Below are 27,227 nucleotides of genomic sequence, written 5' to 3'. Positions count from 1 at the left end.
ACATAGAATAAATCCCATGCACAGATGACCACATCTGGCCGCTGGGTGTCTCCGCAGCCCGGGTTTGTAGCTGGAGGCTGGCAGCACCGAAAAGGTTCAGATACAGGGGATGGCGCAGCACCTTCCCCCCCACCTCCTCTCCATGGCATCCATCTGTAAAGCTCACCTGTTTTTTAAGGTGGGAAGCAACAACGGAGAGCCACCAGAATATTTTCCTAAGCTGGCAGCCCAGAAATTCTTTATTTTTTCCCCCTTTTTTTCATGAGTATGTGTGATTTTTCCTTCTGCATTCTGCTGAACTCACAGCTGAGGGACATAGCTGTAATAAGGAAAGCCGGCTGCATGTGAACTGAGCCATAACACATAAGAGAGGTCTGTTTCTACATGGAAATTAAGTGAATAGCAAAGTGGGAGAACTCCATTGAATGCTTTCAGTCTGATCATGGGCTTCAGTCTGATCCTCATTGGTTCTGCAGGCACAAAAGTCCCACCAAGAGGAGTCTGGAAGCCTCTAAGCAGAGATATGGGACTCCATGAAGGATGCAAAGAGGTGTCCCCAGCAGCAGAGCCACTTGGTCACCACCTGTAAGGAGCCTAAGGTTTGCAGCCTGTGCAGCGCTCTGGAAGGCAGAAAGAAGCACCTCCATGGGGCCAGAACCCAGGAGCCAAATGAGAAGCTGTGAAAGATGCCATTATTCTGAGATTTTAGAGAAGCCATGTTTCCCCTCAGCCCCCCAAAGTGCTGAAATCAGTTCTCAGAAGCAGACAAAGCAGCACAGAAAATTGCAGCCCAAATGGATAACGCTCAGTGGAGCTGCAGGCAGATGGACACAGGGTCACGTAATGGGAATTGTTGGGAAATGGTAATGAAAAGCAGAGCTCCCAGCTTCACCTATAATAGAATTTAAACCCATACATGCCATGTTTAACCTCACAGGATTGCTGTTCCTAAGAAACACACAACATGCCAGGGCTGAAAATCCTGCATACAGGGTGACCATGGTGGGTGCTTGTTTCAGCTGGGTGCTGTGTTTGGGGCAGCCATGGGGTGCAATGGAGGATGCTGGATAAAGCAGAGGGAGAAACACACCCTCTCTGTGTGAACATCCCCAGTGCAATTGCATTAGGAGAGCGATGAGGGTTCTGCAAGCTGTCACAGCACGAATAATGTGAACAAATAACGTTAACCTTTCTGGCTGCAATAGTTTCTCCTTGAGCCCTCTGGGGCTGTCCTGGTGGGAAAGCTGAACTATTTGCAGTGTTCTCTATAGGGCTCGAGCAGTGCACCGCAGCAGACCAGAACCTGAGCAGCCTTTGTTGAAACAATTAACAAGCTATTAAATGAAGTCCTGAGGGCAGATGGCCCTGGGAGTGAGGAGCAGAAGAGGCAGACCCTGGCTGTGAAGCCCCACAAAGTGGTGGTGATACAACGCTCACTCCTATCAGATTTTGGGAGCTGTACACTACAGTCTCCAGCAGGGCTTCTTCCCATTGTCCCCATGATGGGAATGGTGTCAGCGCATCGTAACACAGAGGTTGCCGTGCTGATGGAGAGGAGCATGGAAACTTATTTTTGGGAGCATGGAAACATAGTTCTGCTCATCATCTGCATAAATTCCACTTGAATGTTATCACAGAGCTGAGAGAAAAAAGAGGCTGAACATGAAGCACCCCAGGGGCCCGGCCATTGTCACCAGCTCCACTTTGCCCACTGTATTATTGTCCTCTGGCTCAGCCTAATGGGGCTCACAGCCAGGAGCTGAAGCACCATCCTCCTGTCAGAAAGCTTTATTATTATTATGGTAAAGATTGTACTCATTAGATATTAATTATACCCAGCGAGAGCAGGTCCAGGAATCTATTTGTCTCTGCTCTACAGTTAAATGCGCCCAGACATTCAGAGCAAGCTGCAGCATGACATGTGCATAGCTCTATTGGAGCCTGTTCCAGTTTTTCACTTCTGAGGGCTCTGCTGGGGTGCAGAGAGGTGCAGTGGTGCCTATCTGTGAGCATCCCGGCTTTAGGGCTGGTCTCACCCTATGTGTAGCACCCAAGCCATGTAGGCTGATGCAGAGATGTCAGGAGGTGCCGATGGCAGAGGCAACGAATCCAACCCTTGCAAACCAAACTGTAATCATTAGGATGGCTCCAGCCTCAGAAAGCACAGAGACTGCTGTAATCAAACAAGTGCAACTTGATTGCTGCCTACAGCAACACCAAAATAACGCACAAGCCCAAACTAATGACTTCCCTCCATTCAGTGCCCTTCCCACTCAGCGCATCTCCCAGGATGGTAGGGATGAAGCTCCCTTGGCTTTTTGGCCACAAGCTGCCATCTGTTTTCCAGCTCCCTCTTCTCCCACTGTGCTAAACGGCAATGAGATTGAAAATACCCCATCGGTTCCTTAAGTTTTGTCCTGTGAGCAGCTATGATCTGTAGATCACACTCACCAAAAAGGGTGAGTTCATTTTCTTTCTCTCCCTCTTCTCCCTCCCCCTTTCTCAAAGGGACAGTGACAAGGCCCTGCTCTCTCTGCCATGTTTCTGGGGACAAGAGGGACAAACAGCTCCAGAGCCAGCCCCCACCACCCCCAGCACGCCGGGTGCACACCTGGTAAAGCGGACCTCACAGATAGTGCACATATACGGCTTCTCTCCTGTGTGGGTCCTCATGTGCCGGGGCAGCTTCCCGGCCCCCATGATGACTTTGTTGCAGATGGGACACTGCTGGGATGCCTTGGGTTTTATCTTCCTCTCTTCCTCCAGGGGCCATGGAGGAAAAACTCCTCCAAATTGGGTAGCGCTGAGGAAATTGAGATAAGCGCTGTAGTCGGTCTCTGCCTTAATGTGCCCTAAGGGAGTTGCTGGGGTGTTGGTAAACATGTCCTTGAAGAAGTCATTAGGGAAAGGAGGTGGTGGCAGCTCTTCCTTCTCCTCCTCCTCCTTGATCTTCCTCTTTTTGATCACCAGATCCAAGGGGCCACTGTCTATCTGCGGCTCTTCGAGTTGGGGAAAGCTGCTGAAATCACCATTCCACAGATGGGGGAAGAAGGGAGGAGCAAAAGGAGAAAGAGCTGGTCTCCTTTCTGGGATGTTTGCCTTGGGGTACAAGTTTTCCCTCAGCAAGGACTCGATGGAAAAGTCTCGTATCACACCCAAGTGTCCAGAGGAGTTGTTGGCCGGGTAGTGATTTGGAAAGTCTTTAGGTGCTTCGGTAAATGCTTCTTCAGTAAGATCAGACTTGGAAGGGCTTTGGTGACAGCTTACTTCTTGGCCATCAGTCAGGTTCTCCTGATTGACAAAATCTTCCACTTCTTCCTCCTCCTCCTCCTCTTCCTCCTCATCTTCATCTTCATCTTCATCATCATCTTCGTCCTCTTTGTCATCTTCCTCCTCCTCCCCTCTGCCAGGCCCCATGATCTCCAGGCAGACGTTGATGATGCACTGGATCTCCAGCATCTTGGCAGCACTGAGGATGTGCTTGACGTTAGAAGTGGTGATGGTGAGGGTTGAGGTGTAGGCAAACTCGAGGATGGCAGAAAGTGCTTCAGGCTTGACAAAGTCAATCTCGTAAACATAGGGCTGGTCAGTTAAAGTGCCAGTAGTGAAGAGTTTTTTGAAGTACTTGCTGCAGGCAGCAAGGACAGAGCGGTGGGTCCGGTACTCCTGGTCCTGGACAATGAGGATGACATCACAGAGGAGACCATCGTGTCGCTGTTCATTTAGACCACATAGGACCTCGCTGCTGTGGTTTGGGAATGGGATCCCAATAAGATCTTCAATGCCATTGGCCATATTCTCATTTAGTGCCCTAGGACAGGACAGAACACAGACAGCAGGACATGAGCAGGAGGTTCCCAATCGGTAACACCAAAACAACCCTGTCTTCCCATTGTGTCCTCCTTCCCACTGCCCCACTCCCACCTCCACCATCACCTGCTTCCATCTCGTCTCTGCAACACCTTTAAACTCTTCCAAGTCCTCTGGGATTTAACTCTGCTTTCTCTCTCCCTTGCTTCCTCTGTCTCCTTCCTCCTCGGTCCCCACCCTCTCCACCTTTCATAACCACAACGTGCTTCTCTTGCACACCCTTCACCCAGGAACCTTGTGCAACGAGTCCCTCCCCATAGTGCTTCCTGCACATCCTCCCACGGCCAACATCTTTCCAGGCACACATTGGATCTGCTGTGTGGGGAAAGGGTGATGCTGCATTGCTTCACGTTGCTGAGTGTTGGCTCCTACACCTCCAACAAGGGACTGTGCAGGAAATGCCCTCCCATCCACACAATGCTTTGGGCTCCGACTTCACCCAGGAGCTGTGCTTGCTCCAGTCCCATCCTTGGACTTGTTGGCACAGGACCAGGTGCTGCAGGTCTGGAGGTTGTGTCCAAGGACTGAAGATGCAGCTCTGCATTCCCCAGCCTGAGCATCAGCTCCGTGCTAATTATGGCTGTTGTCTGAAACAAATTGATTCATTACAGCGTGCTGGGATTCACCATGTTAACCAGCTACGCCAGCTACACTGAAAATCTCCTTCTAAATTGCCCATAAATGAGAGCAAATCTGATGTGCTCTCCAAGGTGAGTGTAGGATCATAAACAGTCCCAGAGCCAGGGAGAAGGAGATGCTTTCCTTTCTAGGGTTCTGTTGTGGTTCTGTTAAGAGAAGCACTCAGGAAAGCCAATAATTTCACAGGATACCAGCAAAACTGAAGGTGATTTTATCTCATTTGGATAGTTTGGGGTGGGTGTAAAGCAAGACAACCCTGGCAATTTGTTTACCTACATTTGCAGAGAGGGCATTTTTCCTCTCTCTCACTCAGGCTGAGAGGTGACCTTGTGGTTCCCGTGTCCAGGGAAGGACAGCTGGGCTGGGTGGGAGCAGAGCCTTCCTCCAGCTGCCTCCTCTGCCTCCTCCCAAGCCCTTAGAAATCCCAGCATCCACAGTCCCAGAGTCTGAGGGCAGATCTCAACCCCACACATGAATCCTGATCCAACCACATGGAGTTAGTGTGTTGAGCATCCCAGCCACCCCATCCTGCTGCAGGTGAGGCAGCCAGCAGGATCCCAGCTGCTCTGCTCATCCCCATTCCTTTTCCATGCCAATTCCCATGTCCGTGATGCTCAGCACCCAAGGGACTGACACTTTGGTTCTGCTGCTACTTTTCATTCCCACTGCTCTTTCCTAATCCCCGCAGCCAGGCTGCTCTCCTTCCTCCATCCACCAGCCCCACAGTGATTTTCGCCCCGGGTTTATTTGCACCTTCCTAATGAAGCAATTAAGATGTGCATGCGAGATTACCCTCATCTGTCAAAATAGAACAGCTCCTTTCTGTCAGATACGCTGGTTTGCACAGCTCCAGACCTGGGATGCTCTGTGTGAACAAGGATTCTCCCACCCCACTGCTGCCTTGGAAAGGCCCTTTCCCCCCTTCCCATGACTTATCAACCAACAGGGAATGGGGGGACCGCAGTGGACGTCTCTCCCAGCACAGTCCCACTCACTCCATCCTCAGAAGCTGGGATCCATAAACGTCACGTTGAAGGGCAGGAGGATGTAAAAACCAAAAAGGCAAATATTTCCCTGAGCACGCCTCCCTGCTGAACATCTTGTCTCCAGCACAAGGTGTGATTTAATCACCCGCCCTCGCACCCAGCGCTTCTCCCTGCGGCTGGAAGGTGGGGCGGTGAGGCTTCGCCTCCACTGCTCTGCCCCAGCATTGAGCACCCACCGCTGCCTCCCTGCAGAGAATCATAGGATTTCTCAAGGGGATGATGGACAGCAGGCCCAGGGGTGCGGTGGGAGGGGAGCAGCTCGATGATGATATTGCCTGCTGATGGGGAGCGGCATTGCCCCTGGGACAAACCCTGCCTGGGGACAGTGAGACTGAGCCAGGAAAATGGATCATAATAGGATTCTCCACCCATAATGAAGCACCCCCCACCCCCCCAAAAAAAAGAAGAAAAGAAAAAGAAAAAAGAAATGTTGGTTTTTGCTTAGATCTAGACAAGGTAGACAAGGGCAGAGGTTTCCAAGGTGATGCTTTTGTATGAGAAAGGATGCAAACAGGGTCACGCTGACCAGGAGGATGCTCAGAGCGAGGATGGGAGGAGGCACTGTGGGCTGCTGCTGGGAAGGGGAATGGAGTTTGGTCACATAAATAACACTTCGAGGATTGAGATGCTGCTGGCTCTCCAGTGCTAACTGGATTTTCCAGTATTAAGACTAATCTCGGGATAAAATCCTTGTGCACACCAGGATCTGCCCATATCAACAGCTACCATCTCCCCGGCACGCTGAGCCTGCGGGAGCCCTACACACATCACTCAGTATCGTGGGGTCTTCTCCAACCTCACAGATTCCATGATTCATCAGAAGGCAAAATATATAATATCAGAAGGCAAAATTTGGCTCCATCAGGGAATCCAAAGTAAAAGGGGTTGGAGAACCCCTTCAAGCCCATCAGTGCTGTACTTTACATCAGCTGTACTTTAGCACTCCTCTGTTTTAGAGACAGCCATTCTTTCCCGTTTCCAAATGCCATACAGAAAATAAGTGACAGCCCTGATGACCCTCTATAGGATGTGGTTGCGATCAGCTGCAACAGGAACTGCACCCACCCCAAACCCATGGGGGGTTTAAGTTAAGACTGGGAGATTTCTGGTTATTTCAACTGGCACCATATTAAAACCAGCCTGAAAGCCCCAGCATCCCCTTAGATTTACACCAAGGTCCCAGCCCAACCTGGGCAACACTTTACATCCAGCTTCTGGGCTCCAGGACAAATTTTGGGGTTTGGACACCCAGATAATCCCAGTGACACCCAGCAGCCCCACATGTTGTAGGATCAATATTTCTGGGGTCCCAGATAAAAGCAAACAGGATTTCAGGCAAGAGCAGAGATCAGCTCAGTGCTTCCTATAATTGAAGGGCTGTGTTTCTTCTTTCTGGCTTCTTGAAATTACCCAGCACGCTTTCCAGTTTTAGAGTTCATATAAATCTCCAAAATCAGGAGCTGTGGGTCACTGTGGGCAGCAGCTGGATTAGATCCGAATGCCATATTATGGGGCCATCTCTTGTGCTGAGCAGGTTTTGGCAAAGGGGGATCCCAGTGATAAACGAGCCTGAGCAGGCAAATAAACATAATTACTGGAGCTGTGTGGACGGCACAGCCCAGCTCCAGATGGTGCTTCGGGGGCTGCACGAACTCAGTGGACAGGGGTGAATGAATTAACCATGGTGTGGGAGAAGCTGCTATGGGAGCAGGTGTGGGGTGTTTGCATCCAACACGGATGTATGCGTTGTGTTGGAAGGGACATTAAAGCCATTCTGATCCAACTCCTGTCCCCCGTCATAGGATCACAATGTGGTTTGGAAAGGACCTTAAAGCTCACCCAATTCCAACCCCTACCACAGGCCAGAACTCCTCTCACCAGTTCAGGCTGCCCAAAGCCCCATCCAACCAACTTTGAACACCTCCAGGGATGAGGCGTCTACAACTCCTCTGGGAAGTTGATTCCAGTCCTTGCAGCCCTCACTGTCAAACATCTCTTCTTAGGGACCTTAGAGGGACCTGCACCTCCAGCTAAATAGGATGTGTGTATGGGATAATATATCCTACAGGCATACAATATTACCACTCCAGTGGGGATGGGTGCTTCCTTCCAGCACAGCTTTAAAAATAGCAAGAAAAACACCAAACCACCCCATTTCCTCCCATTCTGAGCTCTCCTAGGCTCACCCTGGGGCAGCCCCTCCATTCCTCACCACAGCCAGAGAGAGGAAAAGGAATTACAACAAAACAACAACAACAACAACAAATACCAATAAAACCAACACAAAAAAGGCTCCCATTGAGCGGCGCACGCATTGGGTGGGTTTGCTTCCTGACAGAAAAAAAACAAAATACACGATGGAAAATGTGCCCGACTCAACCATGGAAAACTGGTTTGGCTGCCGGCCTTCAGAATGGACAGATTGCAACGGGACTGGGCACAGCATTACTGCAATAAATACACCCATAGAGATGGGAGGGTCAAGGTGGGGGTCCCAAAGAAGCAGGGTGAAAGGAGAGGGAAGCCTTGGAGCCGCTCCCTGTTTTCTTCTCCATCCCAAGAGAGAAATGCCAAAGGAAGGGCTCGGGGAGTATAAATATAAGGGTCGGAGCACACGGAATGAGAAGCAGATGTGCGTGGTGCTGCTGCCCGCCTGAGTCACGGGAGGGTGGGGAGGGGGGAAAGGGGGGGATCGCTATTTTGGTGCTGGGTGTGGGGTGAGGGAACGCAGCGAGGAGCTGCAGCGGTGCTGGAGCAGGATGGGGCCGGCTGGCAGCAGGTATGGGCAGGCTCCAACATGGGGCTGACAGCCTCACCTCACATGGGGGGGGGGATTTTCCTGCGAAAACGTGATTTTTCCTGCTTTGTTTCTAATTGCCATCAAAGCCTGGAGCCCTGTGTGTGCGGCTGTCTTGCTATGGCCAGTGCAAGGCAGCTCCCGCAGGACACGCAGTGGGGAGCAGAAGCTGCTTTGCACAGATTCCTTCCTGCAAGGTGCCTCTGCAGAGCAGCATTGCAGCCAGCAGGAACTCTGCTTGGTTCTCTGCACGAGGAGCAGAACCACAGAACCATGGAATCATGAAGGTTGGATCCCTAAGATCCCAAAGCCCAGCTCCAACCCACCCCACCATGCCCACTGACCACGTCCCTCAGTGTCACATCTCCTTGGTTCTTGAACACCTCCAGGGATGGGGAATCCACCCTCACCCTGTGCAGTTTCTACCCATATCAGTGTCCTCACAGTCACGCTCAGTCCCTTCCAACCAAACCATTCCATGGCTCTATGATCTTTAAGGTCCCTTCCAATCCAACCATCCTATGGCTCTATGATCTTTAAGGTCCCTTCCAACCCAACCATTTTGTGATTCTATGACCATTTTCCTGCAAAGCCACACTTTTCTCTGCATCACTCTTCCTGCCCACGTGAATCTCCAAGGCACACAGATCCCCAACCCCAGGGCTGAATGCTTGCAGAGGAAACATGAATCTGTAGCAAGGACAGCTGGGGAAGGAGACAGCACTTTCATCCAGACTTCTGCTATGTGAACCCAGCAGCTAATGAGCTCTCTGAAGACCAGAGGTAGCAGATGAGCATAACCTCACCGTGTGGCCGGGCACTGCATATCCAAAGACAGCTTCCTGTCTGAAGGGGACAATATGATCTGTCTCTCAAGGTACGGAGCAATTTAACTGCAGATCGGGGGTCACAGTCAGACCTCATTTGTATCTCATCCCTTCCTGCAAGCAGAGCCCCTGGTTTCTGTACCAACCTGCTGGAAAGCTGAAAAGCAGCTGAATTAATTGTCCTGGTCCTGCAGATGTGTGCGCGTCAGCAGGGCCCAGCTTGGGGAAAGCAGCCACAGCCAGTGGGAAACACAAGGTTTAACCTGGAAGAAGCAGAAGAAAAGATCTCCTGTTAGACAGCTTGAGCACGTGGAGAAATAGCAGACCTTCAGTAGGGTTAATTGTTCAGCTGGTGCCAGCAGATAGGTTGGGTGAAGGATGCTCTCCCCCAAAAAGAGGGGAAATCAGGAGAAAAAGCCCTGATCTGCAAATAGAGCTCTGACCAGCAAAGAGAGCTGCTCTCAAAGCCTGTTTGCTTTGGCTGCCCTGGACTCCAGGCAGCTTCCAGCTGGGATCCAGAATTGCTGATGGTGTTTGGACTCCATCTGCACCCTCCCATGACGTGAGGAGGCATTCGGGACGATGGGCAGGGATCTTTTTGTTTTTTTCCCCTAACAACTATATTTACTGCTCCATTTTGAACTCGCCGTGCTGTCATTACGATGTCAGCCTAAATTACACGCGTGATAACTGTGGCATAAATGCATGCACGAGTTCACAAAGGCTTTACAAGGAAACATTTCCCAGGGACACTGGAGCTGCTCACATGCCTGGACTCAAAGGAGAAGTCCAGAGGAGACTCAGGATTAAAGGCCACTGCCTGCAGCCAGCTCTAAGCTGCTGGGCTCAACAGATGAACTTTATGCATTGGTTGGGCTTCCCTGGGGTAAGTGTGTTCTTACTCCAATGATGTCCAAGGCCACGGATGGGGCCCGGGCAGCCTGAGCTGGTGGGGGGCACCCAGCCCATGATGGGGGTGGGGAGTAATGGGGGTGCTGGAGGAGGATTTTGGGTCCCCTTCAACCCAACCATTCTATGGTTCAATGATCTTCCTTTCCAGTCCAACCATTCTATGGTACTGTTTCCCCATCATTTCTCTGCCTGTGTTTTGCATTTCACTGCTCAGATATGTTAGTCTCTGCTTACATGGATTATTCTCTATCAAGGAGCTAAAAGGCCACAATGAAACATGACACCTGGAAGTCTACCTTTGCATCCACTCATCCATCCTCTCATCTCCACCATTCCTAATACACATCATATTATTTCACAAATGCCGCCCATCAGACAAACAACTTATTCTCCCCATTTGCCCCATGAAACTCACCAAAACGTTCCCAAATACGTTGCACTCCGTGTTGTTTTGATTTTTGGGTTTTGTTTTTTGCGTCTTTTTAGGTTTTTTTTACCTTACATTTTCATGTGCATGCACCTATCTCCATTAGTCTCATGGGCAGGGAGGGACCCAGCACCTCACGAGCGCCGCACTTCAAAGCAGCACGCTGGCATCAAACAGGAGCTGGGGCTTTCCTCGCCCAAGCTGGCACTTCAGCAATGTTTGCAATTGCACTCACAGCAAGTCCTGACCACTGCCTCTGTTTGCAAAGCCCGCCCTGAGGCCGCTGCCAGGTGCTGGGAGCATTGCTGGCATTCCTGGGGAGCAGAGGGGTGCACTCCCCCTTGCAGAGGGCATCACCATGGAGCTGCTGCATGTTGCAAGCTACAGCGCTTTGTAAGCCCCAGCACCCCAGCAAGCCTTATGGAAGCACGCTGTATAGGAAAACATATCATCCAGTGCAACATCCTCTATGGCATGCACACAAATTGCGTGCATCAGAGAATATTTTCACAGCACTGTCTTTCCTTCCATTTATTTTAAGGAACAGAGTGTGGTTTCCTCTTGCTGCATTTCTCATATGACGCTTTAAAAATAAAACCTGAACCAATGTCAAACCAAACAGCTTCTTGCCCCAAAAATAAACAAAAAAGAGCTGCTTTTATGGCGAAGCCATCGGGAAGGAGAACACACATCCCCCTGTGGCTGCGCTCACACAGCATTAAAGCAAAACTCAGCCTGAGGTTGGCACTGACTTGCAGTTATTGGCAGTGATGTGCAGCCATTGACAGTGACTTGCAGCAGTGTGCAGTGAGATGCAGTGATTGGCAGCCATGTGCAGTGACTGGCAGTGCCTTGCAGTGATGTGCAGTGATTGGCAGCCCATCCCTTCTGCTGCTTCACACTGCCCCAAGCATGGCACGCTCAGATTTACACACAGAGCTGGGCAACCTTAATGGCAGCAGAGCAGGAGCATAAATCTGCAGCCAGCTCCAGTCCACAGTATTCTGAGTGCCACGGAATAAGAATGAGGCTCCGTGGCAAAAATAGGGCTGTGTCCTTCTGCACAAGGAGGGAGTTCTGAGAGCACAGCAATCAATAACCATCCCAGCCATTTGCCTGTGACAGCCTTAGGAGAGTACAGGGAGACCCAAGGGGTCACTTAGGAAATGGGGAGGTTGCCTTGCTCTCCTGCCCAACCAAAAGGCACACGGATGGCGAGGATCCCCTGGACACATATAATTATGAGGAGCCTGCAATGAGAAACTGCAATGAATGGCCAGCCCTAAAAGAGACAACTCCTGCCATAAAGCAGATAGGAGGAGAAAAGGAAAACGGCCGTGCTCTGCCCTGCTTTACTAAACAGGCAGATGGGACCGGTATTTCTCCTCTGAAACTTTAATGGGGAGAATATGATTCTGCTGCGAGCGTGTTTTATATGCCTGGTGATTAAAGAGGAAGGGAAGAGCGGAATTTATAGAACTGTGGAACACGGAGGACAGCTTGCTGGCTGCAGTGCTTCTTTATTTTCTTGTGATTCCTTTTTTATTCTTCTTTTTGCTTCCAGGCTCGTGAGAAGGTGATGGATGGTGGCGGTGGAGGCAGAACTCCTTTTGTGCTCACAGGGCAGTGCTGCAGCACAGACCGCAGCGGCTGCACAGAAAGAGGTGTGCAGTGCATCCTTGGGCTCCCTGCACTGCTCCTCTGCTTTGCAGCCATCACAACCCCCATCCCCAGCAGCCATTGCCATGGAACTGACCACTCCAGGGCACATTAAATGCCTTGTCATAGCCACGTGCTTTCCAGGGTCACCTGCTCTTCTTTCTGCCTCGATAGAAGGAAGGTCTCTTGATGTGAAGTTCTCCAGGTTGTTATTTTTTGTCACCTCAGGGCCAACCTGACGACTCGTCTCTCTGTGGAGGCTGTCAGCAGCAGTGTCACTGGTACCGCTGGTTTCTGTGCCCACCAAGACTTGGACCAAACACTGCGCCCGTTTCATGTCAGTCACCAACCAGCCCTCACTTGGCAAAAAAGGCAAGCCCATCTCAGCTATGCTGTATGACTTATGGCTGTGGGCCATTCTCCTCCCAGCCTCCGAGCATCCCCGATGTTAAATCTTGCTCTTCTTTCGCTCGGCTTTGCCATGACAACACAATCACTTGGCTCCCTGTGCCACATGCTCTTTGTCAGGGATGTGTCAGTGGGAAAATGAACTCTGCAGCCTGGCAAGATGAGCTGAGGGAGAGCAGTTCTCCATCAAACCAGGCGCTTTTGCCCTTTTTTAGCTCATATTCACACTACAGGAGGAATTCGAGTCCTTGTGAAATCACTGTGGCTATTTACCTGCATGGGGAGTGCATCCACAGTCTGCCCTCCTAGGGAGTAGGCAATCAGAAATGTCCTTGCTTGGATAAATGCTGAGTGAGAGTTGTGTTTAACCTCCAGTTCCTGCCACTCTCTTGCTGACATATTCCCATGAAGGGGTGAGCATGCACACACATCCTTTGCTCAGAAGTGGATCTGCTCTTTGGAAAGAAGCCTGGGGCAGATGTGGCACCTGGGGACATGGTCACTGGACATGGTGGGGATGGGTTGGGGTTGGACTTAGGGATCTTATGGTCTTTTCCAACCTTAATGATTCTGTGATCCTGTGATCATAAGACTGCTCGTCCCGTTGCTGTGTTCCCATCCACACTCAGTAATATGGAGACCCATTCACTGAGCTCACAGAACTGAAGCTCTGTAGCGATTTTTATATCATAAAATCATAGAACCATGGAATGGTTGGGTTAGAAGGGATCCCAAAGATCACAGAACCATAGAATGGTTGGGTTGGAAGGGTCCTTAAAGATCACAGAACCACAGAATGGTTGGGTTGGAAGGGACCTCAAAGATCATAGAGCCACAGAATGGCGGGGCTGGAAGAGCCCTCAAAGCTCATCCAGTTCTAACCCCCCACTGCAAGCTGGTTGCCCATGTTTTTACATTGACTGAAACCTCTTTATTAAAAAACAACATTTTAGATGCTGGTGGGATGCTAGAACACTCCCTTGTGCTGGATGTACATTTCCAACCACTGACCATGGGGACAGCATGGGGCTGAGAGAGAAGACAGTGGAGTTTGTAGGAAGGGAGAAGCAGTTACAAACTGTTTGCAAGCCTTCCCATGATGTGGTTCAGCCCAGGAAGGTCACTCAGTGATTATAGGATTAGTGCTACGGGTGGAGTCCTCATGCTGTCCAAGCAGAGGGAGGGAGCTCATCCCCTGCCGAACGCAGCGGGTGTGCTGTTACACTTGGCCAGGCAGAGGGTGAAGGTTCCTTCATTTTCCATTTCCCAAGGGGAGGGAGGAAAGAGCAACTTGAGGATGGATAGCCTCAGTAAGAGGATAGCTGGAGAAAACGGGTGGGAGAGCCCAGATCACCCCCAAGAGCTTCAAACACATGAATAGGGATGCGGAGCCGGGTGGGAGGAGACAACGGAAGAGGGAGGGAGATTACGGGAGTGCAGCAAGGAGGGGAGAGGAGAAGGGAAATTACACGGGGCCTCCAAGGTCAAAAGAGTCAACTTCAAAAGGATTCCTTACAGACATAAAGCCAATGCCTTCATATTCAATTATTTAGTCTTTGCACAAATCTAAGTAATATATGGGTTGTTTTCTTTTTTCCACCGCTTGTTTTGACTCAGTGTTGGGCATCTGTCATACAGCATGTTTAATTAAAAACAAAGGGAGGGTTGATGCGAACCAATTGGGCTCCATGTGCAAGTCAGATTCATGCTGAAATGAAAGTCTTCCACGCTTCCATTTGTCTATTAATCTGACCAAATGGACCCAAATGCCAGAGAGTTTAATGTCATCAAAACTCCGTGCTGGACTAAAACATATTTTATTCTCTCTCTCAACTGTACTTAAGGAAGAGAAAGCTGAGTAAGGATCTGAAGGAGCAGCTCTCGTATCCTGGGGTGTCCAACCCATCAGCACAGCTAACATCAGGGACAAGCCACGGCAAGCTGATGTTGGGAAAATGGTCCCCAACAGGAGGCTTGGAGCTGCACTGTGAGCTCTGCAATGAGTTCCAGCCCATTAAACACCAGGCTTCAATAAAACTTTATGGTGGGTCACAATTTAACACGGGCTGGGGAATCGCTGAGGACCCAAGAGGACGTTTCTTGGAGGAGAATAGAAACTCAGCTCTAACCTTCTTCTTTGCTTTAGATTTCAGCTGCCTCCTACCCACCCTGAACGCCACTTCCTTCCACTCCACGCAGTTTTTATCCTTTGCCTTCCATATGAGCACTGCAGGTCCCTGCTCCTCCGGCTATGTGGGTAAGAGCAGAAGCACATTAAAGCCCTCAGAATGGGGAAACTGTTGTTGAAAAAGGGAAAAAGGAGACAAGACCCACCTGGAAACCCATGGGTGAGCACCACAGGAGAGAAATCAGAAACCAAGTGACGCATTAAGGACCATGTAAAGGGTCAGGAGAGGAGCAAAGGGCAGAAACTGTGTCCTGTGTCCCCAATCCCAAGCATTTAGTACTTCCCTCTGTTCAGCTTTGACCTTACGAGTTCCCTTAACCTTCTCCTGGCAGCTTCCTAATGGGCACATAAATCTCTGGAGAGTATCTTAAATTCTTTTTTATCACGGAGTGTATCGGTGTGATAATAAGATCAGCCTTCAGACTCCCCATTAAGTCACGGAAGGTGTGGTCATCAGTCATGCTTCTCCCAGCCTTAATTGCCAGACAGACACTTTAAGTGGAAAGTCCACCTAATGAGCCCAATCATTAAAACATCCCCGGTTCCTATTTGAGATGGAAAATTATATTACCCTAATAAGGGGGCTGCGTCGTTGTCCCCCTAGTCGATCATGTGGCATGGGCAAGGTGAGACTTCTCTCTGAGTTGGCCTTAGATGTGTCTTTTAAACACAGCCTCTACCTCAAGCAAGAAGAAGTAATATCACCCTTCATGGAGTGACAACAGTGGGGTGGGAGAGGAGAGCCAGCGGTGTGCAAAGGACACGGACATCGTGGGTGCTCCATGCCAGATGATGGTGATGGATGAAGGAGAAGATGTGACACTTGGTGTGCTTATGGAAAGCCATGGGACAAATCTGACCTAAGAAGTTTGCGAGAAAGATCTCCATTTGGACAAATGATTCCAATGTGGACATGGGGGCTGGGGAATTGAGAAGCCAAGGCAGACGGGTGGAACAGCACAGACACCAAGTGCAAAATGGTGCACTTGGTGGCCTCAGAAGGCCTCATGAAAGTCCTTACACAGGGCAAGCCATCCCGAAGTCCCTAAAAAAGGACTCATGCTGGAAGTAATCCTCTTCCATCCTCTTCAGGCCCAGGTGCAAAGCAGCCACACCGACTTTGGGAAGCATCAACAGCACGTTCCCATCCATGTGTCCCCATGTTTCCAACTCACATCCATTGTGGGAAGATCCGAGTTCCTCTTGGGTCAGACCAGCACCCATCCCAGTTGTCTCCAACCATGCCACCTGCCCTTGCCTTAGTGACAAAGGCCTCTGTCTGCAGGATGAGGAAGTGTTCAGATAGACGGCATGTCCCATCCCTGGAGGTGCTCAAGGCCAGGTTGGATGGGGCTGTGTTCAACCAGGTCTAGGGGGAGGTGTCCCTATGGAAGAGGAGGTGTCCCTATGGAAGGGGGTTGGAACCAGATGGGCTTTAAGGTCTTTCCAACCCAAGTTATAGAAGCATCAACAGAATCATGAAGGTTGGAAAAGGCCTCTGAAATCATTGCGGCAAGCTGTAACCATTTCTACACCTTGATGACTGATTCTGTGATGATTGATGTGCTCCCCACGCAAAGCTCCATAGGGGCAGCAGGGCTGGCTGGACACCCAGCATCAAGCTGCAACCATGCTGGGCACTCGGAAAGCCAGACCAGAGCTATCCCAATAAAAACAAAGAAGCCCGGGAAGGGTGTGTTGCTTTTGGGTAATAATACATCTCAAACTGCACGGTGAGGCCAAGACAGCGCCGCACCCTGAGCCGCCCGAAGGGTGTGGGCATTATACAATGATTTGCCCACACCCAGCACCTCCGATGACAATTAGCACCCGGCAGTAAATCCTGCATCTCCAACCAGGAAACACACATAAAGAAAAAAAAAAGAAAAAAGAAAGAAAAAGAAATCCCAATGATGTGTCCTAACATGAATACCACCTTGGGCAGATCTGCACCATCCCGACACATGGAGATTGGGGTTGGGTTATTTTTGCCCCTGGAAGAAGCCAGGGTAAAGCCAATGGTGGTTTGTGTTGTAAATTCTGGTTAAGAGTGGGTTTCTGATTTTCCATCATTTCCCTTTTTTAAAAAGAACACGAAAGAGAGACGGTGGAAAAGCCTAAATGTATAATTACATTCTGATAACTACAAAGTCATGCGGAGTACTTTATAGATAATAAAATGACAAGATCTCATCACGCCCAAGTTTATTTTCATAGCCGTAAATCCACTTCTGCCCAAGTCGACGGGAAGAGATTTTACTATTGAGTAATAATGGAAGTAAAATAACACTTATTAAAGGGAAATGGGAACAAGAACTCATCTGATGTTGAAAGACAACAGAGAAAAGCAGTTTGTTATTAAGAAATAGCAGAAACAACTCTGAGAGACTGGCAGCAAGATTAACAGAGATCCCATTTTTCTCCTAAACCACAGCGCAGCGGTGCTCAGGAAAACAGGAATTAAAGACACAGCGCCGGGGCTGCACCTCCAGTCATCAGCACAGATGAGGGGAAGGATAAAAAGAACCATTGGCACAGGCTGCCCATGGAGATGGTGGGGTCACCATCCCTGGAGGTGCTCCAGAACCATGGGGATGTGACACATGGGGACACGGTCAGTGTGCACAGCAAGGTGGATTGGGGTTCAGCTTGGGGGTTTTTTCCAACCTCAATGATTCTGTAAAGGTGAGGGAATAAACAGCCATCGTTTGCTGATGGTAGCTGGGAGCATCTTCAGTTGAGACTGCGCTTTTACAGAGCGAGGTGCAAGATTTATTATTATTTTTATGATGATGACTACCACTAATTGCAGTGACCATTTACTCTTTGCCCAGCAGCTACGAGCAGGATGCTCGTTGCTTCACAAGTGCTGTACAAACAAGACAGGAGAGAAGGAGCAGCCTGTCTCCAAACACGCACTCAAAATAAACAGTGGGAGAAAACAGAGATTACCTGGTTTGCACAGATGAGGAACAGAGATACTCCATGCCTCGCCTCGGGCCATGTAGGAAGCCCATGGCAGAGTTAACATTTGGAGTCAGCTCTTTCAAATCCCAATGCCACCTTACCTAGAGGATAAGGGGGAGCTGGCTTAGCTGTGTGCTGGGACACAGAGTATGGGGGCCACCGTGTGCTGGTCCCTGATCATGCCATGGGGATGCTGGCATTGGAAAAGTCCTCCCAGATCTCCAGACCCCACCATGCCCACTGACCATGTCCCCAAGTGCCACATCTCAAATACCTCCAAGGATATGGATACTGGATACCTCCAAGGATGGGAACTCCCTCACCTCCTAGAGCAACCTGTGCCACTGCATCACCACTCCTTGGAAAATGAATTGATCCTAATATCCAACCAAAGCTTCCCTTTGCAATGGGACACAGCAGATCCCACAGATGATGAGGACGGGCTTGACTCAGCTGGAAGCAGGCGCAGGGTTTGTGGGACCCCAGCAAGAGCTGGAAAACGGGAGAAGCCAGCAGCTCGCTGCTCCCAGCAGTGAGAGGGGAAGGGAAGGGTTGGTGTGCGAGGAGGAATGCTCCACAAAGGTACAGCCAGCAGCAAAACCGGGGCTTTTCCAAACACAAACAGTTCGGGGAAAGCAGCGAGACGGAGCGCCGGCTAAAAATACGCAGCGCCGAGTTAAAAAAATAAAGGGATTCAAGGAGCCCGAGAGGAACGGCGAAAAGCAAATTGCGAGGAATTGTTCGGCAGACAATGAAGGCTCCTCGCATCCCCTGCAACAGGCGGGTGGCAGCGGGGGAAGCAGCCCAACAAACGGCGGCGGCGGCGGAGGGGGACGGGGAAATTCAGGCGGTTCGCACAGCGCTTATTTTCCTCTGTTTTGGCGAAGACAAAGGGGAGGTGCAGCTCCCGAGGACAGCGATTGTATTTCACCCCGCGGTCGGGGAGGCTGCAGATAGCGGCGAGAAATGGTCCTAGAAAAGATTAGAGCTCGTACGGTAGGTCAAAATACTGTATCCAGACAACACACTCGAGTTTTAATGATAGCAGGGACAGAACGGAGTGAAGCATTGTCTGCTGCCTTTAGGAAACTGAAAACTTAATTTGAAACAGCTCAGACTGGAGCGGGGCTCCTTGCACAGGAAAGGCTCTATTCCTGCCCTTTAAGCATCACTTTTTATCCTTGACATATATTTTCCATCCAGCGCTTCTCCACAACACCATCCATCACAATGAGAGTCACCAGGAGCCAAGGGCACCCGGTGCTCAGGTGAGCAATGCCCCACAGCTGCTGGATGCACCCTGCCCACAGCCAGCACCACGGGCACACAGACCCCACAAGCATCCCCCATCAACCCCACAGCCCATATACATTCCCCATAACCCCATGCATCCCCCATGAGCCTCAGACCCCATGCACAAACAATTCTTATGAACCCCAGACCCTATATGCATCCTCCTTGAACCCCAGAACCCTATATGCATCCCCCTGAACCCCAGACCCTATATGCATCCCCCTGAACCCCAGACCCTATATGCATCCCCCTGAACCCCAGACCCTATATGCATCCCCCTGAACCCCAGACCCTATATGTCATCCTCCTGAACCCCAGACCCTATAGTGCATCCCCCTGAACCCCAGACCCTATATGCATCCCCCCTGAACCCCAGACCCTATATGCATCCCCCATCAACTCCAGATCCCACTAAACCACACTTCTTCTACAAGCAGCCACATAGAGAGAAGCCCACAAGCAGTGCTGTGAAACAGGGTGTGATACGGTGTGATATTTCACCCCGGGGTCAGACCAGCTCCAGGAAAGCTTTGCAGCACTGTGGGTAAGGTGCCTCTGAGCATCACCTCTGCTCTAATGGGTTTCTTCCCATTGCACCCCCTTGCCACGCTGTATGTTTGCAGATCTCCAGCTGAGGGACAAGGAAGCAAAATGCTTTTCTGTGGGTGTACAAGGAAGTGAAGTCCCTGGCTTCCCCAAATCCCCATCCCAAGCCCATCCCCATTCCTCCTCCCTCCATTGTGCAACGTCCAACAAACCAATTTACACTGGGCACGACTGAACTGGTTCTGTACTGGGAACAGTGGGGACCATTGCAACCTCACTCAATCCCAGACCCTCTTTGGGTCCGGACCTCTTTGGAGTCCTCCTCCCCCCAGTCTTGCCCCAGGTGCTGCTGTAGGAACAACCCTGGGGGCTGCGTTGCAGGGCATGGGGATAATTGCAGGGAACTGCAACTGTAATTGCTCCCGTGCCATTCTGCAGCCAGGTTTCCCATGCTATTATCCCTGTAATCATAGAAACCAACTCTACCTTTGTGCAGACAGCACTGCCAGCCCTGAAATTATGCGCTCTCCCTGAGGCTCCCCTTGGCCAAGGAGGCAGGGATGTGCTGCAGGAACAGCATCTGCAAATCCCTGTGCTCACTGACACCCAGGGGCAGGGTCCCAATGCTCCCACCCAAGGAGCAGCAAACCCCACACGGTGCTTTCAGCCCTGTGTAAATGGGATTAAGTTCAGCCATCCCCCACGCTGGAGCAGGGAGGTGAGATTGCTCTGTGAACTGATTTGTACTGAAATTCTCCTTGTTGATACGGTCAGGGGAGCAGAAGAGTTCCATTTCAATGATAATTATGACCTGCATTTCTGCAAACCTACAGCCTTGCAACCAACTCCTCATCAAGCCAAAGCAGCACATGTGTGCTAGGAGATGTGCAGATGGATCTTCTTCTACTGAAACCCAAAACTTCCCAGGCTGGGGATGTCAAGAGGGATGTCATCCCTTCCATATGGCAGGCAAGAAGCCTCTCTGGAAGATGCGAGCAGCCTGAGGAGACCTGGGTGCCTCCTGCATTTTCCAACTCCTCGCTACCCCTCTCTGAAAGCCTTGTGTTGTGAAGCAGCAAGGCAAGAGATGGAAAAGAGTGCTGCCAAGGCCACCTCCTGGATGGGTATTGGTGCCACTCCAATGTCACCTGGAGAGAGGCTTTGCTCCTGGATATTGCATTGGTTCACAGTGATGCATCAGGGAACCCTGCAGGTGTCAGAAGCTGTAATTGCTGTGATTCACTCCTTGTGAAACTCACACTGGCCTTGCTGCTGGTTTTGGCTGAAGTGGGATTGATACAGGCACAGGAAAGAAATTGCTATCACTGCTCTTTCCAGGTGTAAGTCACAGTGATGTGGGATGTGAGCATCCATCCCCAGCACTCTGCAAAAGTCAAGCAGAAGAGCCTTCCCAGCCTAAAGACACCTCAACACCTGATGCATAACTGCCTTTGAGTTGCCCAGAGAAGCATGGGTGCTCCATCCCTGGAAGTGCCCAAGGCCATGGATAGGGCCCCAGGCAGCCTAAGCTGGTGAGGAGCACCCAGCCCAAAACAAGGGTACAGCTGAAGGGGCAGTGATGTCCCTTCCAACCCAACCATTGCATGGTTCTATGGTTCTAGGAGCTCTGAGGTTCCTTCCAACCCAACCATTGCATGGTTCTACGGTTCTATGAGCTTTGAGTTTCCTTCCAACACAACCATTGCGTGGTTCTATGAGCTTTGAAGTTCCTTCCAACCCAACCATTGCATGATTCTATGGCTCTGTGAGCTTTGAGTTTCCTTCCAACCCAACCATTGCATGGTTCTATGGTTCTATGAGCTCTGAAGTTCCTTCCAACCCAACCATTGCGTGGTTCTATGGTTCTGTAAGTTTCTGAGGTCCCTTCCAACCCAACCATTCTATGCTTCTATGACCTATAAGGCCCCTTCCAACCCAACCATTCTGTTGTTCTGTGATTCTATGGTCTCTGTAAAGCAATCCAAATTTGGAGGAGAAAACACTGCACCTGGATGCTCTGGGTTTGGAGGGAACCTTAGCAAGTCCCCCATCACCTCAACAAGAAGATCACACCGGGTGCAGAGCCTGCAGCCCAAAGGGCTCTCAGAGTCTATGGGTGATGCTATGAATGATGGTTTGGGGCTCGGGGCTGCAATGAGCTGGTGCAACCCCTCAGGAACTGCCCTGCATCCCACCCACTGCAGCCACACATTCGTATTCACAACAGCTCAGCCAGACCTGCCTCTATTTTTCCCAGCAAAATGGCTCTGTAGCAGTAGGAGATGCTGCATGGTCATTTCCAATATGTGATGAGCATGTAAAATGAATGGTCCCCAGCATGGCTGGTTAACTCCTGGCCCCAGAGAGCCTCTCTCCTCTGCAGCTCTACAGGAACCCAGCGTGGAGCTGAGCAGCTTGCAGGGGCTGCGGCTGCTGCGTGAGAACTGTCAGCTCTAGCTGCATGCATGCATTTGTCTTATTGGTTTCATCTAGCGGGAGATGGTAATGGGAGTGGGGAAAGAGCAGAGAAATGCTCTCCTTGTTTAGCACAAAAATACAGGTAACAATTATTAAGCAATAATTGATTCATCCGATACTTTATTAACCAGAGTCGGGTTTGCCAGCGACAGCTCCGCAGTGAGAGCCTTTCATGTGACACGTTATTAAAGGCTCTTTTCTGGCTCTGAAAGGCAGTGGCTGGCAGATCAAAGGTCAGACATTTCAAGGAGCAAATTGGTTTAATGTGGCTGCAGATAGCCTCCCGAAACCTCATAAATATGCAGCGAAATGTAAGGAGAGAAAATTGTGGACACGAGAGACAATTACTTTGAAACCAGGATAAGAGCAGCACGGGCTCAAATTAATCAGCTTGAGTCTCCTTCTTGCTGCCTCTCATTTGGCAGAGCAGGAGCCCAGCTGCCAGCCCAGAGGGAGACCATGGAATCATGGAACATTTCAGCTTGGAGAAGACCTCCAGGATCACCAACCCCAAGCCCAACCCATCCCCACCATGCCCAGCATGTCCCTATGTGACACAGATGCTGGGGGACCCCAGCACCCAAAGCCAATGGGGGAGGTGCCCAACCCCACTGCTTTTCAATTTCACCACAGCTTTCCAGTTCCACCTGTAGCCAATGGATAGCTTTGTGTTCTCCACTTGTCTACGTGCACTGGGGATCCCTTGGTGTGACACCATGGGTTACATTAGGAGATGCTGACCCATACCCCAGCCCCCAGTGCTCAGTGCTGCAGTAGTTTTGCTGTCACAACTGATGCTCGCAGCCCATCTCATTGTTTCTAACTCCAGACTCTTTTAGAAGCATACCTCCCTATTTTTAATCTCCAGCCAGGCAGCGGTGTCGGAATACTTTGGGGTTTTGTTGGCATTTGTTGAGATGCATTAACTCAGATGACCTCTGAGCAGCTGTAAGGTTGGGCTGCTTTGCTCAAAAGTCACGACTTCACTCCTCTTAATTAACAGAGAGAAAACACCCACTCCATTCCTCTAATCTTGAAAGAGTTTTCCCACACCAAGAGTGACAACAGTGCTCGATATTTCCAGCGTGGCCAGAAAGCAGAGTGGAGGGAAGGACCTTTAAAATAAAGTGCTCACCTCTACCTTGAAGCAGATGAGGACACAAGCTCTTTGAATTCCCCCCACTGAGTTGGGGGGGGACACAGAGCAGGGAAGCAATGACACCCATGCACTGCTCACCATGGGATGCCTCTTGGCATCAAGGGAGGAGAATCACAGAACCATTTAGGTTGGAAAAGACCTCTAAGATCATCAAGTCCAATCATCAAAGCTCTGCATCCCAATGGGGTTGCCCTCAAGGACAGCAGTGCTACACGGCCACCCAAGCCCCAGCCCACGCAGCAATCAGCCCCAAGGTGTTGGTACGTGCAGCTCTCCCATCAATCAGGAGCCTGACAGTGTAATTTGTATCTGGGGAACCTGGAGCAATTACAAAACCAGCCCAAATGCTATTTGTTTCTCAAGATTTTGCCCTTAGTTAGTGCTGTCGTTCTGCTTTAATTACGCCGTAATTAATTGCAACAAAACTGTTTGGAAAGTGCGTGTATGCACAGCAGAAAGGTTCCAATATTGCAACTGGCTCCCCTGCAACCATGAGCACTAAACAGGGAATTTATGATCCTGGGTTGATAGAACACTTGGCCTTCTCTACACCACAGAATCATAGAAACATGAAGGTTGGATGAAGATCACCACGTCCAACCATTAACCTGATCTCACTACTCCTGCTCATAGATCCATAGAAGAGTCAAGGCTGGAAGGCCATTGCTATAATTCAGTCCAGCCTCAACCCATCCCCACCATGCTCACTATGCCCACTTCCATCCGGAGGGTCTCCAATTCCTTTCAAAACCAGACTGAAACCCATGAACGTGACTACTGAGCAATTCTGCACATAGGAAAACCAACGTGCAGAGTAGCTGATTTCCTTAATATACCTCCAAACAGGATTAAAGGGCCAGAAGCTGCTAGAATTGAACCCAAGCATGCACCATGTTTTGGCAGTGATGGGGACCGGTCCCTAAAGGCAGCAGGCAGCCCAGCCCTCATTGTCTTTTTCTCTTTGCCATTTTCCGTTTTCAGCATCTCCTCTCCTCCCCTCTCTTCCTTCTCCAATTTTCTCCTGGCTTGGTGAAGGTGGCATTTTATAGAACCACAGAATAACCCATGTTGGAAGGAACCCACAAGGATCATCAAGTCCATATCCTTACAGAGTTGGTCCCTAGGGTGAAGTGCCCCAGTGGTGGCCCCCCATTTGGGTGGCAGGACCCATATTTTGGATGGAAGCAGCAGAACCCGTGTGGCACCGGGCTTATCACCACCCCAGATCCAGCTGATCCCAAAGACCTCCCAGAGAACTTCCCAGAGGTGCTGCTCCATCAGCTTCATCTCACCTTGGCAAGAGGTGCCCCAGTGCCATGGTGACGGGCTCGGCGGCATAAACACGGCACATGGGTGTGGGCTGTTTGCACAGCCAGGGAGCTGGCTGCTCTCCATCCCTCCGCCCTGCTCCTCCCAGCAGTGCCAGCAGCTCGCTCCAACGTGGTCTCCCACCTCCTCCTGGGCTGCCTCATCCGGCGGCACCATGGAGCCACTTCCCAAACTGGTTCAGCGCTGTGCAGGGCGGGGTGGGGAAACGCTGCCTCTCCCCACTGTCTGGGATGCGGATGCGATTTGATGGCCTTGACATCCCCGTGCATGGAAACGTGCCATGGGGTGAGAAGTCCCCTCCTCTTCCTCTGCTGACAGGCAAGGTCAAGGACATCCCATGGGGTATGGGGTATGAAGCTGCTGACAGCATCACAGGGCTGTAAAGGCATCTGGGGGCACCAGTGGGCTTGGCAGCAGTGATGCAGTTGGATACATGGACATGGATCACACCAAGGACTGTTCAGTGGGGAGCAGCAAGGGCATTATGAGGCACCGATGGGGTTGGCAGTGGTGATGGAGCTGAAGAAGGACATGGATCATGCCAAGGGCTGGACATGAGGAATGGGGGGGGGAGAAGCTCGCAAAGCCTCTGGATGTGGTGTCCTCCCCCAAAAGGCTGTGCCATCATGGCTACCACATGCCTGCTCCTCAGGGCAGGGACACCCTCTTGGAGGGATGAGGAAGAACATAACCCAAGAGCCGTGAGAAATGGCTGCATAATGAGGGGAAGCTGCTCCCATGAGTGACATGAAAATGACGTGGGCATGTGAGCAGCATTACCACCGGGCACGCGCTTCCAGGAAGGAATCAAAGGGCTCTGACTAATACCACGATGCCTCCAACTCTTTCTTGGCAGAAGATCTCAGCCCTACATCCCCTCCCTCTATTCATCCCCGAAGGAAAACAACCAGCACAGCACCAGCCCCACACTCCTCCATCCCATCCTCCTGCAAAGAGCTCTAAAAGCCTATGGGGTCCCCCAAAAAAATCCATCCAATTGGTGGCACAGAATGGAAAACCAATGAGGAATACAAAGCGGAGAGAGAGAGGCTTCAGCGCCCTGCAACTATTTTAATAGCTGCTCTTTAATTAAGAGCAATCGCTGTGGAATTATGTCAGTGAAACTTGCCACTCATTTATTAATTAGAGAAGGAATTTCAAAGGGAGTTCGGCCCCAGGCTGGCTGGAAAACCCCGCTGGCAGGGTTGGTGCTCACTGGGTGCTGCAGCACGCCGGGGGGGCCGCTCATTGCCCACACCTGAGTAAACAGCACCAGCAGCAGAAGGAGGACGCGGTGCTAACACTGCCAGGCTGCCCAGGGCCTCAGCCGGGTGCACTGATTGAATGCATTAATGAGGTCGTGGAAATGGGGCAGAGAACATGAGGGAAGAGATGGACGGAGCCTAGCAGCCAGCTCCTTCCCTACAGGAGGAAGCCCCTCTCCTTGGAAGCAGCTGCGTATCTGCAGGTGACTCAGAGATGAAAACCTGAGCAGGATTGAGCCCCGAGCGTGCTCCAGCTCCATACACCTCCCTGTCTACCCCATTGCCACATGCATGGAAGAGGTATTTCCTCCACCATGCTCGAGCAGATCCCCATAAGAACACCACGGAGCCCCCAGAGGAGCAGGAGATGCAGGCGGGTGTTGCAGCCTGCACAGCCCAGGGCTCAGGGTCCCATCACAGCAACCCTTTAGCTCTCCGTATCCCCATTCGGCACAGCCTCTCCATAGCCCCAACCCATCTCCAGCCTTCATCCAGCAGCAGGAAGGGGGGAAGGCACCATGTGTAGCCTCATCCCATCCTCACAGGACACCCAGGCACAGCAGTGGTGCCCCAACCTTTGTAGGGCAGCTCCAGGTCCCTGCAGTACTTCCATGAGGTTGGAAAGCAGCACCGAGAGCTCCCACCTCCATTTCTCCCTTCCCCAGCGCATTCCTCCCAGCAGATCTCCATTCAAACAAACCTTGCACAAAGCTGCAGCTCGACGTGTTGGTTCTGTCCCCAAAAATCACCCGGGCAGGGTCCAGAACTGGGGAGGGACCCTGAGACAGCGCTCAGAGTGCCTTATAGGAAGGATTTGTTAGAAATATTACAGCCCAGCACCATCCCGGGGCGTTGCCTTTGTTAAAAAGGCAGCAAAAAGTTCCAGGGAGAGGCTGTAATTTCAGCCTGAAAATATATTCCTATTAAATATGACAATATTTCTGTTTCTTTTTTTTTTCTCTCTTTTCACTTTTTTTTTCTCTGTCAAGTTATTTTTTCGCAAAGAACCCCAACAAAAATATTAACTCCTAATACCAAGACCGAACAGAACCAGCTCTGATCTGATCCACCTGCCCCTTCTACACCCCGCTGCCCACCCCAGACGTGCACAGAAGTTTCACACCCCTGTTTCCCATCTGAAACACAGCAACAAATAACACCGAGCCGGACCTGCGACGAAACCCCATAAACTGAGATGCGGTGTAGGGGTTGATACAGAGCCAGAATCCCTGGGCTTGGTAAGGATTCACGATTCCAAACGAGTAAATCAGAAAGAGAACCACAGGGTCGGGTTGGAACAACAATTAAAACTGCATGAAAACGGTGCTGGGTTATTACAGGGGATCGAACGCGCCGGGGCAATATGGGAAAAGAACACCACTACCCTCCGAGCATGAAACACAGGCTGCTTCCCCTC

At 50.8% G+C, this 27,227-nt stretch overlaps 1 protein-coding gene across 4 annotated transcripts in view; it reads right to left on the bottom strand.

Moving 5' to 3' along the window:
* Positions 1–27,227, bottom strand: part of ZBTB7C (zinc finger and BTB domain containing 7C) — a 93,526-nt gene that overhangs the window by 2,325 nt on the left and 63,974 nt on the right. For all 4 annotated transcript variants that reach the window (XM_015848221.2, XM_032441324.1, XM_015848222.2 and 1 more), the window contains 2 exons: positions 9,326–9,442; positions 2,612–3,811 (listed from right to left, as the gene is read on the bottom strand). In XM_015848221.2, coding sequence (XP_015703707.1) covers positions 2,612–3,795 — 1,184 coding nt within the window. In that variant the 5' untranslated portion in view covers positions 3,796–3,811; positions 9,326–9,442. The remainder of the gene's footprint in view (positions 1–2,611; positions 3,812–9,325; positions 9,443–27,227) is intronic.

This window comes from Coturnix japonica, chromosome Z, assembly GCF_001577835.2.
Source record: "Coturnix japonica isolate 7356 chromosome Z, Coturnix japonica 2.1, whole genome shotgun sequence".
In the NCBI taxonomy this organism is placed as follows: Eukaryota; Metazoa; Chordata; class Aves; order Galliformes; family Phasianidae; genus Coturnix; species Coturnix japonica.
The sequence above is the reverse complement of the archived record's forward strand: the minus strand, read 5'-3'. Positions and strand labels throughout refer to the sequence as shown.